Source organism: Aspergillus thermomutatus (assembly GCF_002237265.1).
Source record: "Aspergillus thermomutatus strain HMR AF 39 chromosome Unknown NODE_262, whole genome shotgun sequence".
NCBI lineage: Eukaryota > Fungi > Ascomycota > Eurotiomycetes > Eurotiales > Aspergillaceae > Aspergillus > Aspergillus thermomutatus.
The window spans coordinates 26,402-38,105 of record NW_020798312.1 but is presented as its reverse complement, the minus strand read 5'-3'; the positions used below and the strand labels follow the sequence as shown (position 1 = coordinate 38,105).

Below are 11,704 nucleotides of genomic sequence, written 5' to 3'. Positions count from 1 at the left end.
TCTTGAGATAAAGGCATTTTTAATAATAGTGGTGATAAAACAACGCGTTGAAGAAAGGAAGTGGGTGGCGTAGGGAGAAATTCGTCGCTCGGTGGTATTCGTCGCTCGGTGGTTGATTACGTTATATATTCCCTATTAGATAAGCTAAAATAAGCTTAATTAGGGTTCTAGGGGCCACTAAGATGAAAATCGGTGTGGAGATATATATATCATCACTTACTAAGGAAGCCTGATCATGTATCTTCTAATTCCTGTAATACACTTTGCATTACCGCATGCACTCCCTGCTTAAGTCCTCCACAGCAAGGTTTATATGCCTCAATGTATGCGGATGTAGAGCTTCATATAATGTTCCTGCAGAGTTGGTCTTATGTTTTGTTATCACTGGCCGAGATCGAGTTGGTAGATCCGGATGTTTCTACCAATTCAGTTCGCAACATCTGATTCTGAATGCCGAAGCTCATGAGCAGTCCAGCAGCGGCAAAGCACGCATATAAGATCCACATCCGGCTTAGGCTCTGTGAATATGCTTCTTTGACTATCTGCGCCTCTCCATGACTCAACGACTGGATTAGAGCCACGTTTGCGGCAGCACTCTGGCCGGAAAACTCTCTGGCGACATTCCCAGGAAGAAGCCTTTGAAGCATGGCCTGACGGGACTGCATCTCGTTCTGAAACATGACCCCGCCAATCGCAATGGACACCGAGGTCGAAAGACTCCGGATAAATCCAAAAAAGGCCGTGGCCGTGGCAACGTCGTTGTGGTGAACGCAAGATTGAAGAGCAATGAGGGGTGGTTGAAAGACCAGCCCCACGCCTAGCCCTCCAAGTAGCTCGAGGCCAATAATGGAGGAGATTGTTGACTTGTCGGACAAAAGGGTGAAGAGTGAGAAGGCTAATGTGGTAAGCGTCATACCGAGATAGATCAACGGGAGATACCGGCCGGTGCGGCGGATGATGAAGCCAGCCAGGAATCCTGTCACAGCCTGGATGACGGTCATTGGCATGAGGAGAAGGCCGGATCGAAGAGGGGTCAGGGAGCGGCTGGATTGAAAGTATAGTGGAAGAAAGTACCAGGACGAAACGTTGACCTAGATCCATCAAAATGGTCAGTGTCCGTAAGTCGAGTGAGGCCATGTTCTTGGTCTGTCCTTACAAATCCGTGCATGAAGCAAACCAGCAGCGACGCATTGTTGGACAGACGTCGTAAAATGCGCATTGGTATCAAGGCTTTATCCTCCGATATAATCTTCGCTTCATAGACCACGAAAGCCGCCATGGTGAAGCCTCCAAACACAAGAAGACAGATTACCTTGGCGGACCCCCATGAGCTGTAGACACCCCCGATGTTGAGACCCAGAAGCGACATGGTAGTTATACCCGCGATGGCCAGACTCCCAAGCCAGTCTATTTGTCGCAAGCCGCTGCTGATTCCCGCTTGTCTCTCACGAACGCGGTCGAGACAGAAGAACAGAACAACAAACGAGAATCCACAGCAGGGAAGGTTGATCCACCAGTTCCAGCGCCAAGAGACGTACTCGGAAAATGCACCTCCAGCCAGAGGGCCAACGCCACTGGCAAGTCCCCAGACGACGCCAGTCAGCCCAAGGTAGAATCCTCTTTCTCTACCGTTCAATAGTCACCACACCGGACTCATGGATCATCTGGCAGGCAAAACAAACCTTTCTGTAAACAAGTCACTAATGCAGATATTCACCAGAATCACTATTCCTCCAGCCGCAGCACCTTGGATAGAACGGCCTGTTAGCATCATCCCCATCATTGTCGCGGCCGCACAGATAATCGATCCAATTGCAAAGATAAGAATGGCAACGAGGAGAATGGCTTTCCGTCCCCAGATATCGGATAGTTTCCCCCAGATGGGCGTTGACGCGGCGCTAGCGAGTTGGTACGCGGAGCCGATCCAGACATAGCTCCGTCCAGAGTGGAACGAGGACACAATTGTCGGGATTGCGGTGGTAGCAATGGTAAAGTCCAGTGCGGCTAGGAAGAGACAAAGCTAAATAGCAGTGTCAGTACCAGAATTGACTATTCTCTGTCATGCATGACCAACCAAGAGTGAGAATAGGGCACCACTCAGCCGGATTTTATTTCGTGCTGAATAGCCAGATTGTGAGTTGCTTATAGTAATGGGAGTAAATATAGAAACCTCTGGCTGCTGCTCTCTTCTAGATGGGTTTTTGAATCGAGGAACAGAGTTATGGAGGTTGATGTTTGTTAGTGTTGGTAATGAAGTGAGGGGTATATGGTTACTATTCATTCCTGGGATGTTGGAAATATCAGTACAAGCTGAGGTAGTAGCCGCCTTGGATGATGACATTTAGGAATTCAGTTATAGGAAGCATATAAACTATAGTGCTGTGAATATAGATGATTGATTTTATGTGTCTTAGGAAGGAGAGATAAAGAATGATGGAAAGTTAACTACTTTTTAGCTGTGCTGCCAACTGGCGGTGTGCTTATTATATATAAGGTCTCTAACAGGATATACTAGACCTGAGTCACACACATCATCTGCTGAAGATTAATAAGCTTTCTCTAGTTGGTCAGCCAACTTCATTAATCACCTTGCATTCCTGGCTTCAGGGGCAATCAATTAGAGGACAGTGGTGGTTATGTAAAATGCATTCAGACTGACATATAATAAAAACTGAGTTCCATAGGCAGGCTTTGTTATCATTCATTATTCAATCAGAATTCAGAAACTAGCATGTCTAGTGACTCTAGTGTATGAACCAAGTCAAATTTATGCCCATGAAGTATAGCTGCATAAAAAAGGTTAAAGGTTGTGTCTATTCATGAACTATTATCACCAGACCCATGTTAGATGGTTGGAGTGCAGCTAAGTGCTATATTGCTTGGTCTATACTCTGGCCTCTTGTAACTCTATGTATAATAGCTGTGGTGGGAGCCTAATAAGTAGCTAGGAGAGTCCTCCATGCACTATCTCCTGAACACTCCACAGGCAAGGGGTACAGAACGAGGACTAATTCGGCTTTCTCTAGCTCTCCGCCCACTGGGCAGCTATGACAACCAAAGAGGATTCCCATCGATTGCCCTCTGAGGTGAACGGAGGCAATGTCGAGAGGAAAAGAGATTTATCCGACAAGAGATCCTGCCCAAATCCAACCAGGAAATCTACGAAAATGACACAACAAAGCACACGATGACCCTACTCCGGGCTCTTGGGTCTGACCTGAACATCAACGCCTTTGCCCCCAACGGGCGATACGAGAACGGACGACTGAATGATGGTATTGAAGAAGCAAACTACCTGATGCCGCGCGTGGTAAAGGAACTCTCAATCAGTTCGCCCAACGATAAGCCGACAGACAAGGACCTTTACCTGACATCGACCAAGTTTAAGCACGAGGAGTACGGGACTTGTGCCAGGTTGTTCATGGATCGCCTGGGGACCAGCCGCACTCGCCAGAACCTGATGGTTCTGCGCAACGTGGTCATGAGCGCCTTTCCAACAGATCCTTGTTGGTTTAAGTTTACTTATTGACGGCCCTGAGCGTTGCCTTCCAGGGTATCCCAACGGCTCCAACGATAGAGGCCCCGAATAGACCGGTGGCAAGATACCAAGCGGAAACCAGAGCCGAATTATAAACCTCTCGCGCGGCATCCATGTACTCTTCGGGTATCACCGAGGACAGGTTCGTTGCCCCAATTTCATTTACAATTGACGGGCTGGTTCCTGGGACGAGAGCGAGAATGCCAGAGCGAAGCCTATTTGCGAACACGGCCTGGCTGACGGAGACGAAGATGGCACCGCCGAATGTCTGGCAAAAGGTCATAATGGCAGTGCCCACGGGGATGTCGGGCGGAGGAAGTACAGCCTGGGCAGCAATGATGGGTAGCTGGATTCCCATGCCAACGCCTGCGCCAAGAAGAACTTGGCATCCGATCCACTTCGAGTGACCCGTGGTTACCGTGAATGTCGTTATTAAGCCTGCCCCAATCGTGGACAGGACCGTTAGAAGAAGGGAAGAAAGTTTCCTATGGCCGTGACCCCGCCGCCTGTCACAAACGAGAAGAGCACCATGGAGAGCATCAGGGGCAGACACATAATGCCCGAGTGCACCGGAGACGCACCCTTGATGGCTTGGAACCAGATAGGGAGGTAGTACACCATGGTGAAGTAGCCGCCCGCCAGCAGAACCATAAAGAGCGACGCGAACAAAACCGTGCGCATGCGGATGATATGCGGGGGAACCATGGCATTATCCTGTTGCTTGATCTGAATCAGAATAAAGGCTGACACTAACAGACCGGAGAGAACGAAGAGGGCGATAATCCGCGCGTTGGACCAACTATATGTACTGCCCCCCCACTGGAGGGCTAAGAGAAGGCAGATAATTGCCGGAAGAAAAGTGATCATTCCCAATGGGTCCATATCTCGGATCCATCCCTTGAGAGAGGTCTCTTCCCGGGGACTGGCAGGCAACTGAAGAAAGACGGCGAGGATTACAACCACTACGCCCCCGATGGGCAGGTTGATGTAAAAGCTGTTCGTGACAAGGCACATCAGCAGCAGAGCTAGGAGGACTAAAGGGGAACTCACCACCACCTCCAGCTGACATTGGACGTGAACGCTCCACCGAGGAGAGGACCGATGATGGAGGATATGCCGTAGATCGAACCAAAGATCCCGTTATCTGTATTCGTCACATCAGCTACTGGATATACTGGATCGAAAATGACCATAGCAATGGGATATCTAACGTACACACTGGACGCTTGCGGGGCTCTACCGAGTAGGCGACAATCACCATCGCCCCTTGGAAAATGCCAGAAGCACCCAGCCCTGCGATGGCCCGGCCAACGATAAAACTATCTGAGGTTGGGGCGGCACCACAGACCGCAGAGCCAATTTCGAAGACAAGAATGGCGCAAAGAAATACCAGCTTCATGGGGAAATACCCGTAGAGCTTCCCAAACACCAGTTGGAACATGCATGTTGTCAGGAGATAGGATGAGCCATACCACCCTACAGAGTCAAGGGCTTTAAACTCATCCGTAATGCGGGGGATTGCAGTAGCGATGATTGTGTTGTCCTATATCAGACCTCAGTGAACAGCACGATGCCACATAACGAGTGCCGAAGACCAACCAACGCAACCAGAAAGACAGCGAGACAAAGGACAATAAAGACGGCGATCAATTCGAGTCCAGAAAGTGTGGGTGGTGCTCTCTCCAACCCAGAGTTTTCCTCGATTTTTACCTCTTCTGCAGGAGGAAGGACTTCCTTGGTAGTAGCAGGAGCATCGATAGTTCTGGGTGTACTGGTAACCCTTTCAGCCATCTTCATGATTTGGGGCCTTGGTTATGAATGAATAGGAAAGCATGAAACTGACACTGGGCTAGGAGTGGGGTCACATAAAAAAGGGATATCAAGGACCCCCAGAGCTGTCGCACTAAGGGTCTAGTCGAGGGTGTTTGTCATCCCAAGGGGCTAGACGCACTGCGTACGTGCCGTATAATGTGTCCTTGTAAGGGCTATTAGCGAGGACCTTGAGGGTTATTACCAACGGATCACACGAATCGATACCCTGAAAGCCAGGAGATGAGACAGTCAGTTGCCATCACCCATGAAGTATGAGGGAAATACACTGGAACATAGATATTGCGTTCTAATCCTTGTACGATGCCTTTCTCTACCTATTGACGCTGCTTACACATTAGATGCACCCTGGGATGGGTAATCCAGCTTTCCAGATCCCGTTTCCAATCCTCCGAACTGGCACCCTCGCTAGCCGGAAGCCGCAGCGTCCAGTTTTGCACCAGATGAAGCAGGAATAGTCGGAGCATCAAGTCGGCGACGTATCTACCCAAGCACTGGCGCGGACCAAACCCAAATCGCCACATGTGGTAGCGTGTTTCGGAGGTAGAAAGCTGTTCAAAACGGGCCGGCCTATACTCGTGCCGGTCCGGGCCCCAGAACTCATTCTCGACGTTCAAGGCGTAGGAATCGACAATGAAACTGGTTCCAGCGGGGACTACGTAGCCGTCGATCACTCGATCGGTTGGTGCAGCCTGAGGGACCGAGAAGGATGCCAGAGGCTTGAGCCGAGACGATTCCAGGATGCAAGAAGCGAGGTACGTGGAACTACTTTGCACGTACTGCATCATCTGCTCACCTTCTCTCGCCTTGGTCATTATCTCTTGAAACAGTCGCTCCTGTGCGTCGAGATCTGCGGCAAGAAAAACCAGGTTCCACGACAAGGCGCCCATAGTGACGTCCAGGTTGGCAAATAGCATTTCATCGAGAGTCTGATAGATGTTCGCAGCGCTGACTTGGCGAACGCGCACCGCCTCAAAAAGCTGATACACTGGCGTTTCTGTCCTCTTCTGGTCCCGAGCCCGCTGGAAGGCGGCCTGGTTGAAGGACCTCCACTGGGCCTGGAACGACTTCAGCGCCCGATTTGCGTCGCTCGGTAGATATCGCGACCATGTATACCGGGTCAGCCCACCCTTGATGACAAAACGGAAGAGCCTCTCGCGCTCGGAAGCCATCTGGCAGAGTTCTTCCTCCATGTCCGATGTGACAGGGCCGTACAGGATATCGGCAATGATTAGAAAGGGGAGGAACTTGAAATCCGCCACAGGGTCAATGGTGCCGCTTCGCAGTCCTTGATGCGCGGCACAGTAGGCATTCACTCTTTGCTGGATCCTGACAATGTATTCGACGGCGGTGCCGTGTCGGAACGTGGGCTCGCTGACACGCCGGAGAGCTCGCCAATCCGAACCACTGATCAGACCCAGACACTGGCCCAGGAGCTCCCCCATGAGATAGCCCGAGTCGTTGTTGCTTGCCTTGGTATGCCGGTCCGAGTCCCGGAAAACGAGCTTCACATGTTCTGGCTTTTGCAACACCCTGTAAATGTGGTGGGACGCGTCCTGTCAGTCTCGTCATGGACACCTTAGGACATTGGGAACACATTCATACACCTCTGGTTTCATTCCTGCCCAGATGCGATAGACATTTCCATGCTCCTGCGCCCATGCCTGACGATTCTCGATGCCGTCAAGAAACTTGTCGGCGTCCCCCTGTCCGTTGGGCCATCTGTACGGGCTCCCGGGAAGTGGCCTTCCTGTTACTTCATGGGAGATCGGATAACGTCGTGTCAAATAGTACTATGATCTGCGATGTCAGTAAACTCGCATGTTCTGGGAAGGAATTCCATGACTCACGTCGAGAACCTTGGACAGTATGTCTTTGAATACATTCGTGATCATCCCACTGCCGAAGCGGTTTATTATGAGTAGAGACAGCAACAGGAGCAGGGCAATAGCAAGATGTATAGCCTGCCCTTTATAGAGGCAGGAGGGTATCGTCCGAGCTAACATCTTGGTGAGACTTTTGCGATGAGACAAACTTAAGGGTCACCTTGCCACAGCCAGGCGAGGGGGGGAATACTTAATAAAGGCTTTGGTTGCGGTGCCCGATGGAACCGGTCCGTTCGTCCAGGAATTCGTTCCGGGGGGATTCCATATTCAATGGCACAAGCAAGATTCATATGGATTCGTATATCTACTCTCAAATGTACAAGCCATGGAGGCGAAGAGGGGAATATAACTACCCTCCCACCCACACTACACACAAGAACTGACTCTGAAGCCAAAAGAGGACGAATCGTGATTAAAGGTTCTAATTACATCAATTCATGCGGAACTTTTCTTCGCCAGAAGAATCTCCATGTCCTCCGCGATCAACTGCTGCACAATGCCGGCCGCGACAGTCGCTCCTGTGGTGAGGATCTCGAGTAAGCAACCGGTATTTCTCTAGCAATAGGGAATAGAAAGAAAGGAGGCTTACCACTGCCGATAGCGTTGGCGACTGCCTTCATCGGGGTGCCAGCATCACCGGCAACGAAGACGCCCCTGACATTGGTTGAGCACAGAGGGTCAACCACTTTGATATTCTGCCCCATAATCGGGTGATCCTCAATCTCGACGCCCAGCTTCCTTACCATATCAGCTCCGGCGACAACCGTGTGTGGTTTGTGTCCCAGATACCCCATCTTGTACTCTTTCCCGCCCTCTATAACGACTGTGACACCCACGTCGGGTCCCGTCGCGGGAACTAGGCGAATGATCTTCCCAGTCTCTACCTTGCACTTGAGCGCTTCAATCTTCTGCATTGCTGCACTCATAGCCTCATTGTCCGGTACAGGTCCGTCAGTGAAGACTGTCACTGGGCCCGAGGTCTCGGTAACAAGTAGGTGCATCATCTGCGCCATATGCGCATACATCGGGTTGGGGAATGTCAGTATGCCACCGGGGAGATGGGATCGTTCATCGCCGTCGCAGAAGAAACATTGGAAACTAGTTGACATGTTCCCGTTTGAGCTCTCGTCTGACAATGAAGTTCCTTGCCGGGGGCGCTTACATGTTCTCAGGCCAATTCTCCTTGTAGCCCTCGATGTCCGGGAACACCTCGACAGACCCCATCGCCAAGGCCAATTTTCGCCCGGTCCAACGTCGCCCATCACTCGCCGTGACCTGGAACGTCTCCATGGAGCCTTCGCCCTCCATGCTTGCCTTGTGCATGCCCACAATCTCTGCATTGATGAAATCCACTGTACCATACCTCATGATCTGTTCTTTCGCGATGCTGCGGAATTCCGTGGGAGGAATGCCGTCTCGCGAAATGACATTGTGCATCTCAGCAGCGCCTTCATTCCGAAACCCTGCTCCATCAGGCTTGGTGAAGACGGCGGCTCGCCGATGCGTGCGACTCAGTCCCAAGGCCACAGAGAGACCCGCGGGACCGGAGCCAACGATCAGTGCGTCGTACATGGTTGTCGAGAGTGCCATATGGATCGTTTACAATTCGTTGCCTTAACTGCGTTGAAAAGATCGCTTGTGTACTTGTGATTCGGTTGACGCGCGAGGTTAATTCTAAATAGAAAGGAAAATATCCTGTGACAAATGCAATTACGCTGAGAACCCGCTTCCTGTGTCTCTTTCCAATGAGCCACATTGTCTACAGACCACCGAGGTCCTCTTCTTGGCCCGTGGCGTGGAGTACCGTGCGGCCCGTTACATCTCATTAGCGGGCCGGACACTGCAACAAGTGGGGGTGGCATAAGAAATCGATTGCCTGGACTCCGTAGAAGAATGCGGATACGAAGCTCTGAAAGTGCACCACTACCTAGCCTCGTCTGGTTGCCATAGTCCGCGTTTCTTGCCCTGAGCGAGAAGAATCTCCCTCTGCTCCGGTGTCCATGCCGGCTCCATATCGTCGCATAGAGCCTTCGTAGACCCAGTCATCCTTTCCCGGAGAGATACATCCTCCACTTGTTTCAGGACTCGCAGGATATTGAGGCCAAGGATCTTCTGGATCGCGCTCTCGGACACCCCACGGCGTAGTAGATCCTCCACCAACGCAGGGAACTGGGACACATCGTCAATGCCATCGGGGCCTTCAAGCATGCCGTCGAAATCAGATCCAATACCGACGTGATCGAATCCGATTTTTTCACCGGCGTAGACGATATGGTCCACGACCTGCTTCCGATTGGCATGGACACCCCCGGCGGGGTCAACGAGCTCTCGCAAACAACAGACCATAAGGACTCCTTCATTTTGCTTCAAGAGCTGCAATACACTGTCTGAGACATTCCTTCTGTGTGGAACAAGGGCGAAGCTGGTTGTCCAGTCAGCGAGACGCCAAATGACCGGGTTACATAATAATACCATGCGGAGTGAGAGAATATCACTGGAGCCCTGGAAATTGCGAGCGCGTCCTGCTGAGCTGCCTCGCTCGTGTGGGACAAATCCACAATCCTATCGATGTAGACCCTCCTTGTCAGTAATGACCATGATGTCTTTCCGAAGGATAGAGATTGGTATCGTACATCCCGACCCGATTCATTTCCTCAATCATCCGTTTTCCATCTGCGCTCAAGCCATGGTGCAAAGCAGAATCTGTCTGCGAGACATTAGCACCCGTGTGTAGAATTAATCGAAGTAGCGATTTGACTGACAGCAGAGTCCGAGTATCGGTTGTTGCTGGTATGAGTTAACGAGGCATAACGAACTCCTAGCCGGTGAAACGTTCGCAAAATGCTCGGCGAGTTGGCGATCTGGTGAAGACCTTCAATGCCAATGAGGCTGGCAACGCGGCCAGAGCGAAAAACACTCCAGACATCGGCCGCTGACTCGGCCAGACCAAAGATGTGGGGATAGTCCTCCAGCATGCGGTGGATTACATCGATCTGCTGGAGAGTGTCACGGAGCCTGTTCCAGTGAAGCTCGTCGGGGAATGTCTCTGTCTGTTTCGAGCTGTAATCCTGAGACTCAGGCGTTGACATCAGTCGATACTCTTACAAGTCTGGCACAGCGGATCGACCACCCACCATGGCACAAAGGCACTCCAAAATTGGCCTCCTACCATTCCCCTTCGCAGCCTGGCGATGTCCGTTTGTCCACTACTCAGATGGTTCAGGTTTTCCCTACTCAGATCATTCTGAAAGTGCCCTCGGAGCATCCATGGGAAATCATTGTGTCCGTCTAGAGTACCAATGTCTCTGTCAGTTCGGAGCTTCTGCCTCTAGAAACAGGATGACTAGTTATACCAATGAGAGGGACTTGTTGCAGCAAGCGCTGTGCTTTCAGGCGGTACGCATGCTCCTCGTTCGATTCGTCAAGTGCTTGATTATCAGACATGTTGGGAGAAGGTACCGATTTGCCAATGGGAGTGAAAAGTACTATTCTCAAACGATTTGGTGGGTTTAAATGACTGGACTATATTCGACTTCGCCTCCGGGCCGAACATTCCCTAACATTCCTTTTTATCACTCAGTTGCTGATCTCCTCATCAAGCCGTCCCCCCGCCCCCACACCTTTGAATGCACATGGTCATGCCAGGCCCACATGCAGCGGTAAACGAGAATGATTATGCCTCCAAGCAGTCTCGGACAGTGGCCCCGTTCATCCGTGCTCACCTTTGTCAGACCTGCCAGCATTCTAATAGCGCGACGCCAGAAAGCGAGGAACCAGTAAGCCCCAAGGCGGCCTCTCAGGGTTTGGGACCGTTCAAATGTAGGCAGTGACTCGAGGTAAGTCCGATAAGCTGGGGGGAGATCAAACTCTTTGGCACCCTCGAGAATCAATCCCTGCCATCGTCAGCCCCCGTAGTTTCTGCTCCTTCTCCCGGACTTCACTTACCATGTATCGGGCACTTGGTGCTCTAGTCGGTTGCCAGGGATACTTGGCTTGTAGTGTATGCACCAATATCTCCCGCTTATCCGTGTGGAGGTCGGCCACCGGTCCGGCCATGACGGTAATCTCGTGGTACCCAACTCCGGCACCCTCGGTGAGCACCAAACGCCGGTAATCGTCTGGTGTGAGCAGGTATGCAACGCCATGAACCGGTACCAAGGACTGACCATCTTTGTCGTTTGTAGAGCCTGCGGTTCCACGCGGCATGGGTGCGATGCTGGCAAAGGACGGCTCCGCGTAGGGAATACCGAAGATGTCGAAGCAGAGGATGTGAGATGGGACGACCACGGCTTGGGCACTGAGAGGTGTGATTCCGCGAGCCTTCATAACGGATGACTTCATATTGGATCCGTAGGCGAAGTACCAGATCGGTTTGTCTGGGACATTTGGACTTTCGACAGAGACCTGGCCAATTTCCTCAGACATGGTGACGATGTCTTGCCCCCGGAGC

At 51.4% G+C, this 11,704-nt stretch overlaps 4 protein-coding genes across 4 annotated transcripts; all 4 read right to left on the bottom strand.

Moving 5' to 3' along the window:
• Positions 1-368: 368 nt before the first annotated feature.
• On the bottom strand, positions 369-5,335 carry CDV56_104350 (MDR family MFS transporter; the record flags this gene model as incomplete). The annotated part of the gene is made up of 8 exons (XM_026757969.1): positions 369-1,091; positions 1,157-1,625; positions 1,683-2,020; positions 3,636-3,904; positions 4,120-4,532; positions 4,589-4,682; positions 4,754-5,081; positions 5,138-5,335. 8 exons carry the CDS (start codon positions 5,333-5,335, stop codon positions 369-371), a joined length of 2,832 nt encoding a protein of 943 aa, XP_026610976.1.
• A 350-nt stretch (positions 5,336-5,685) lies between these two features.
• CDV56_104143 (cytochrome P450) lies at positions 5,686-7,374 on the bottom strand (the record flags this gene model as incomplete). The annotated part of the gene is made up of 3 exons (XM_026757762.1): positions 5,686-6,924; positions 6,976-7,161; positions 7,219-7,374. 3 exons carry the CDS (start codon positions 7,372-7,374, stop codon positions 5,686-5,688), a joined length of 1,581 nt encoding a protein of 526 aa, XP_026610975.1.
• A 315-nt stretch (positions 7,375-7,689) lies between these two features.
• CDV56_103995 (NAD(P)/FAD-dependent oxidoreductase) lies at positions 7,690-8,844 on the bottom strand (the record flags this gene model as incomplete). The annotated part of the gene is made up of 3 exons (XM_026757614.1): positions 7,690-7,772; positions 7,844-8,352; positions 8,417-8,844. 3 exons carry the CDS (start codon positions 8,842-8,844, stop codon positions 7,690-7,692), a joined length of 1,020 nt encoding a protein of 339 aa, XP_026610974.1.
• Positions 8,845-9,177: 333 nt separating this feature from the next.
• On the bottom strand, positions 9,178-11,679 carry CDV56_103712 (uncharacterized protein; the record flags this gene model as incomplete). Its single annotated transcript, XM_026757331.1, has 6 exons — positions 9,178-9,676; positions 9,727-9,816; positions 9,888-9,961; positions 10,017-10,322; positions 10,977-11,147; positions 11,200-11,679. 6 exons carry the CDS (start codon positions 11,677-11,679, stop codon positions 9,178-9,180), a joined length of 1,620 nt encoding a protein of 539 aa, XP_026610973.1.
• Positions 11,680-11,704: the final 25 nt, after the last annotated feature.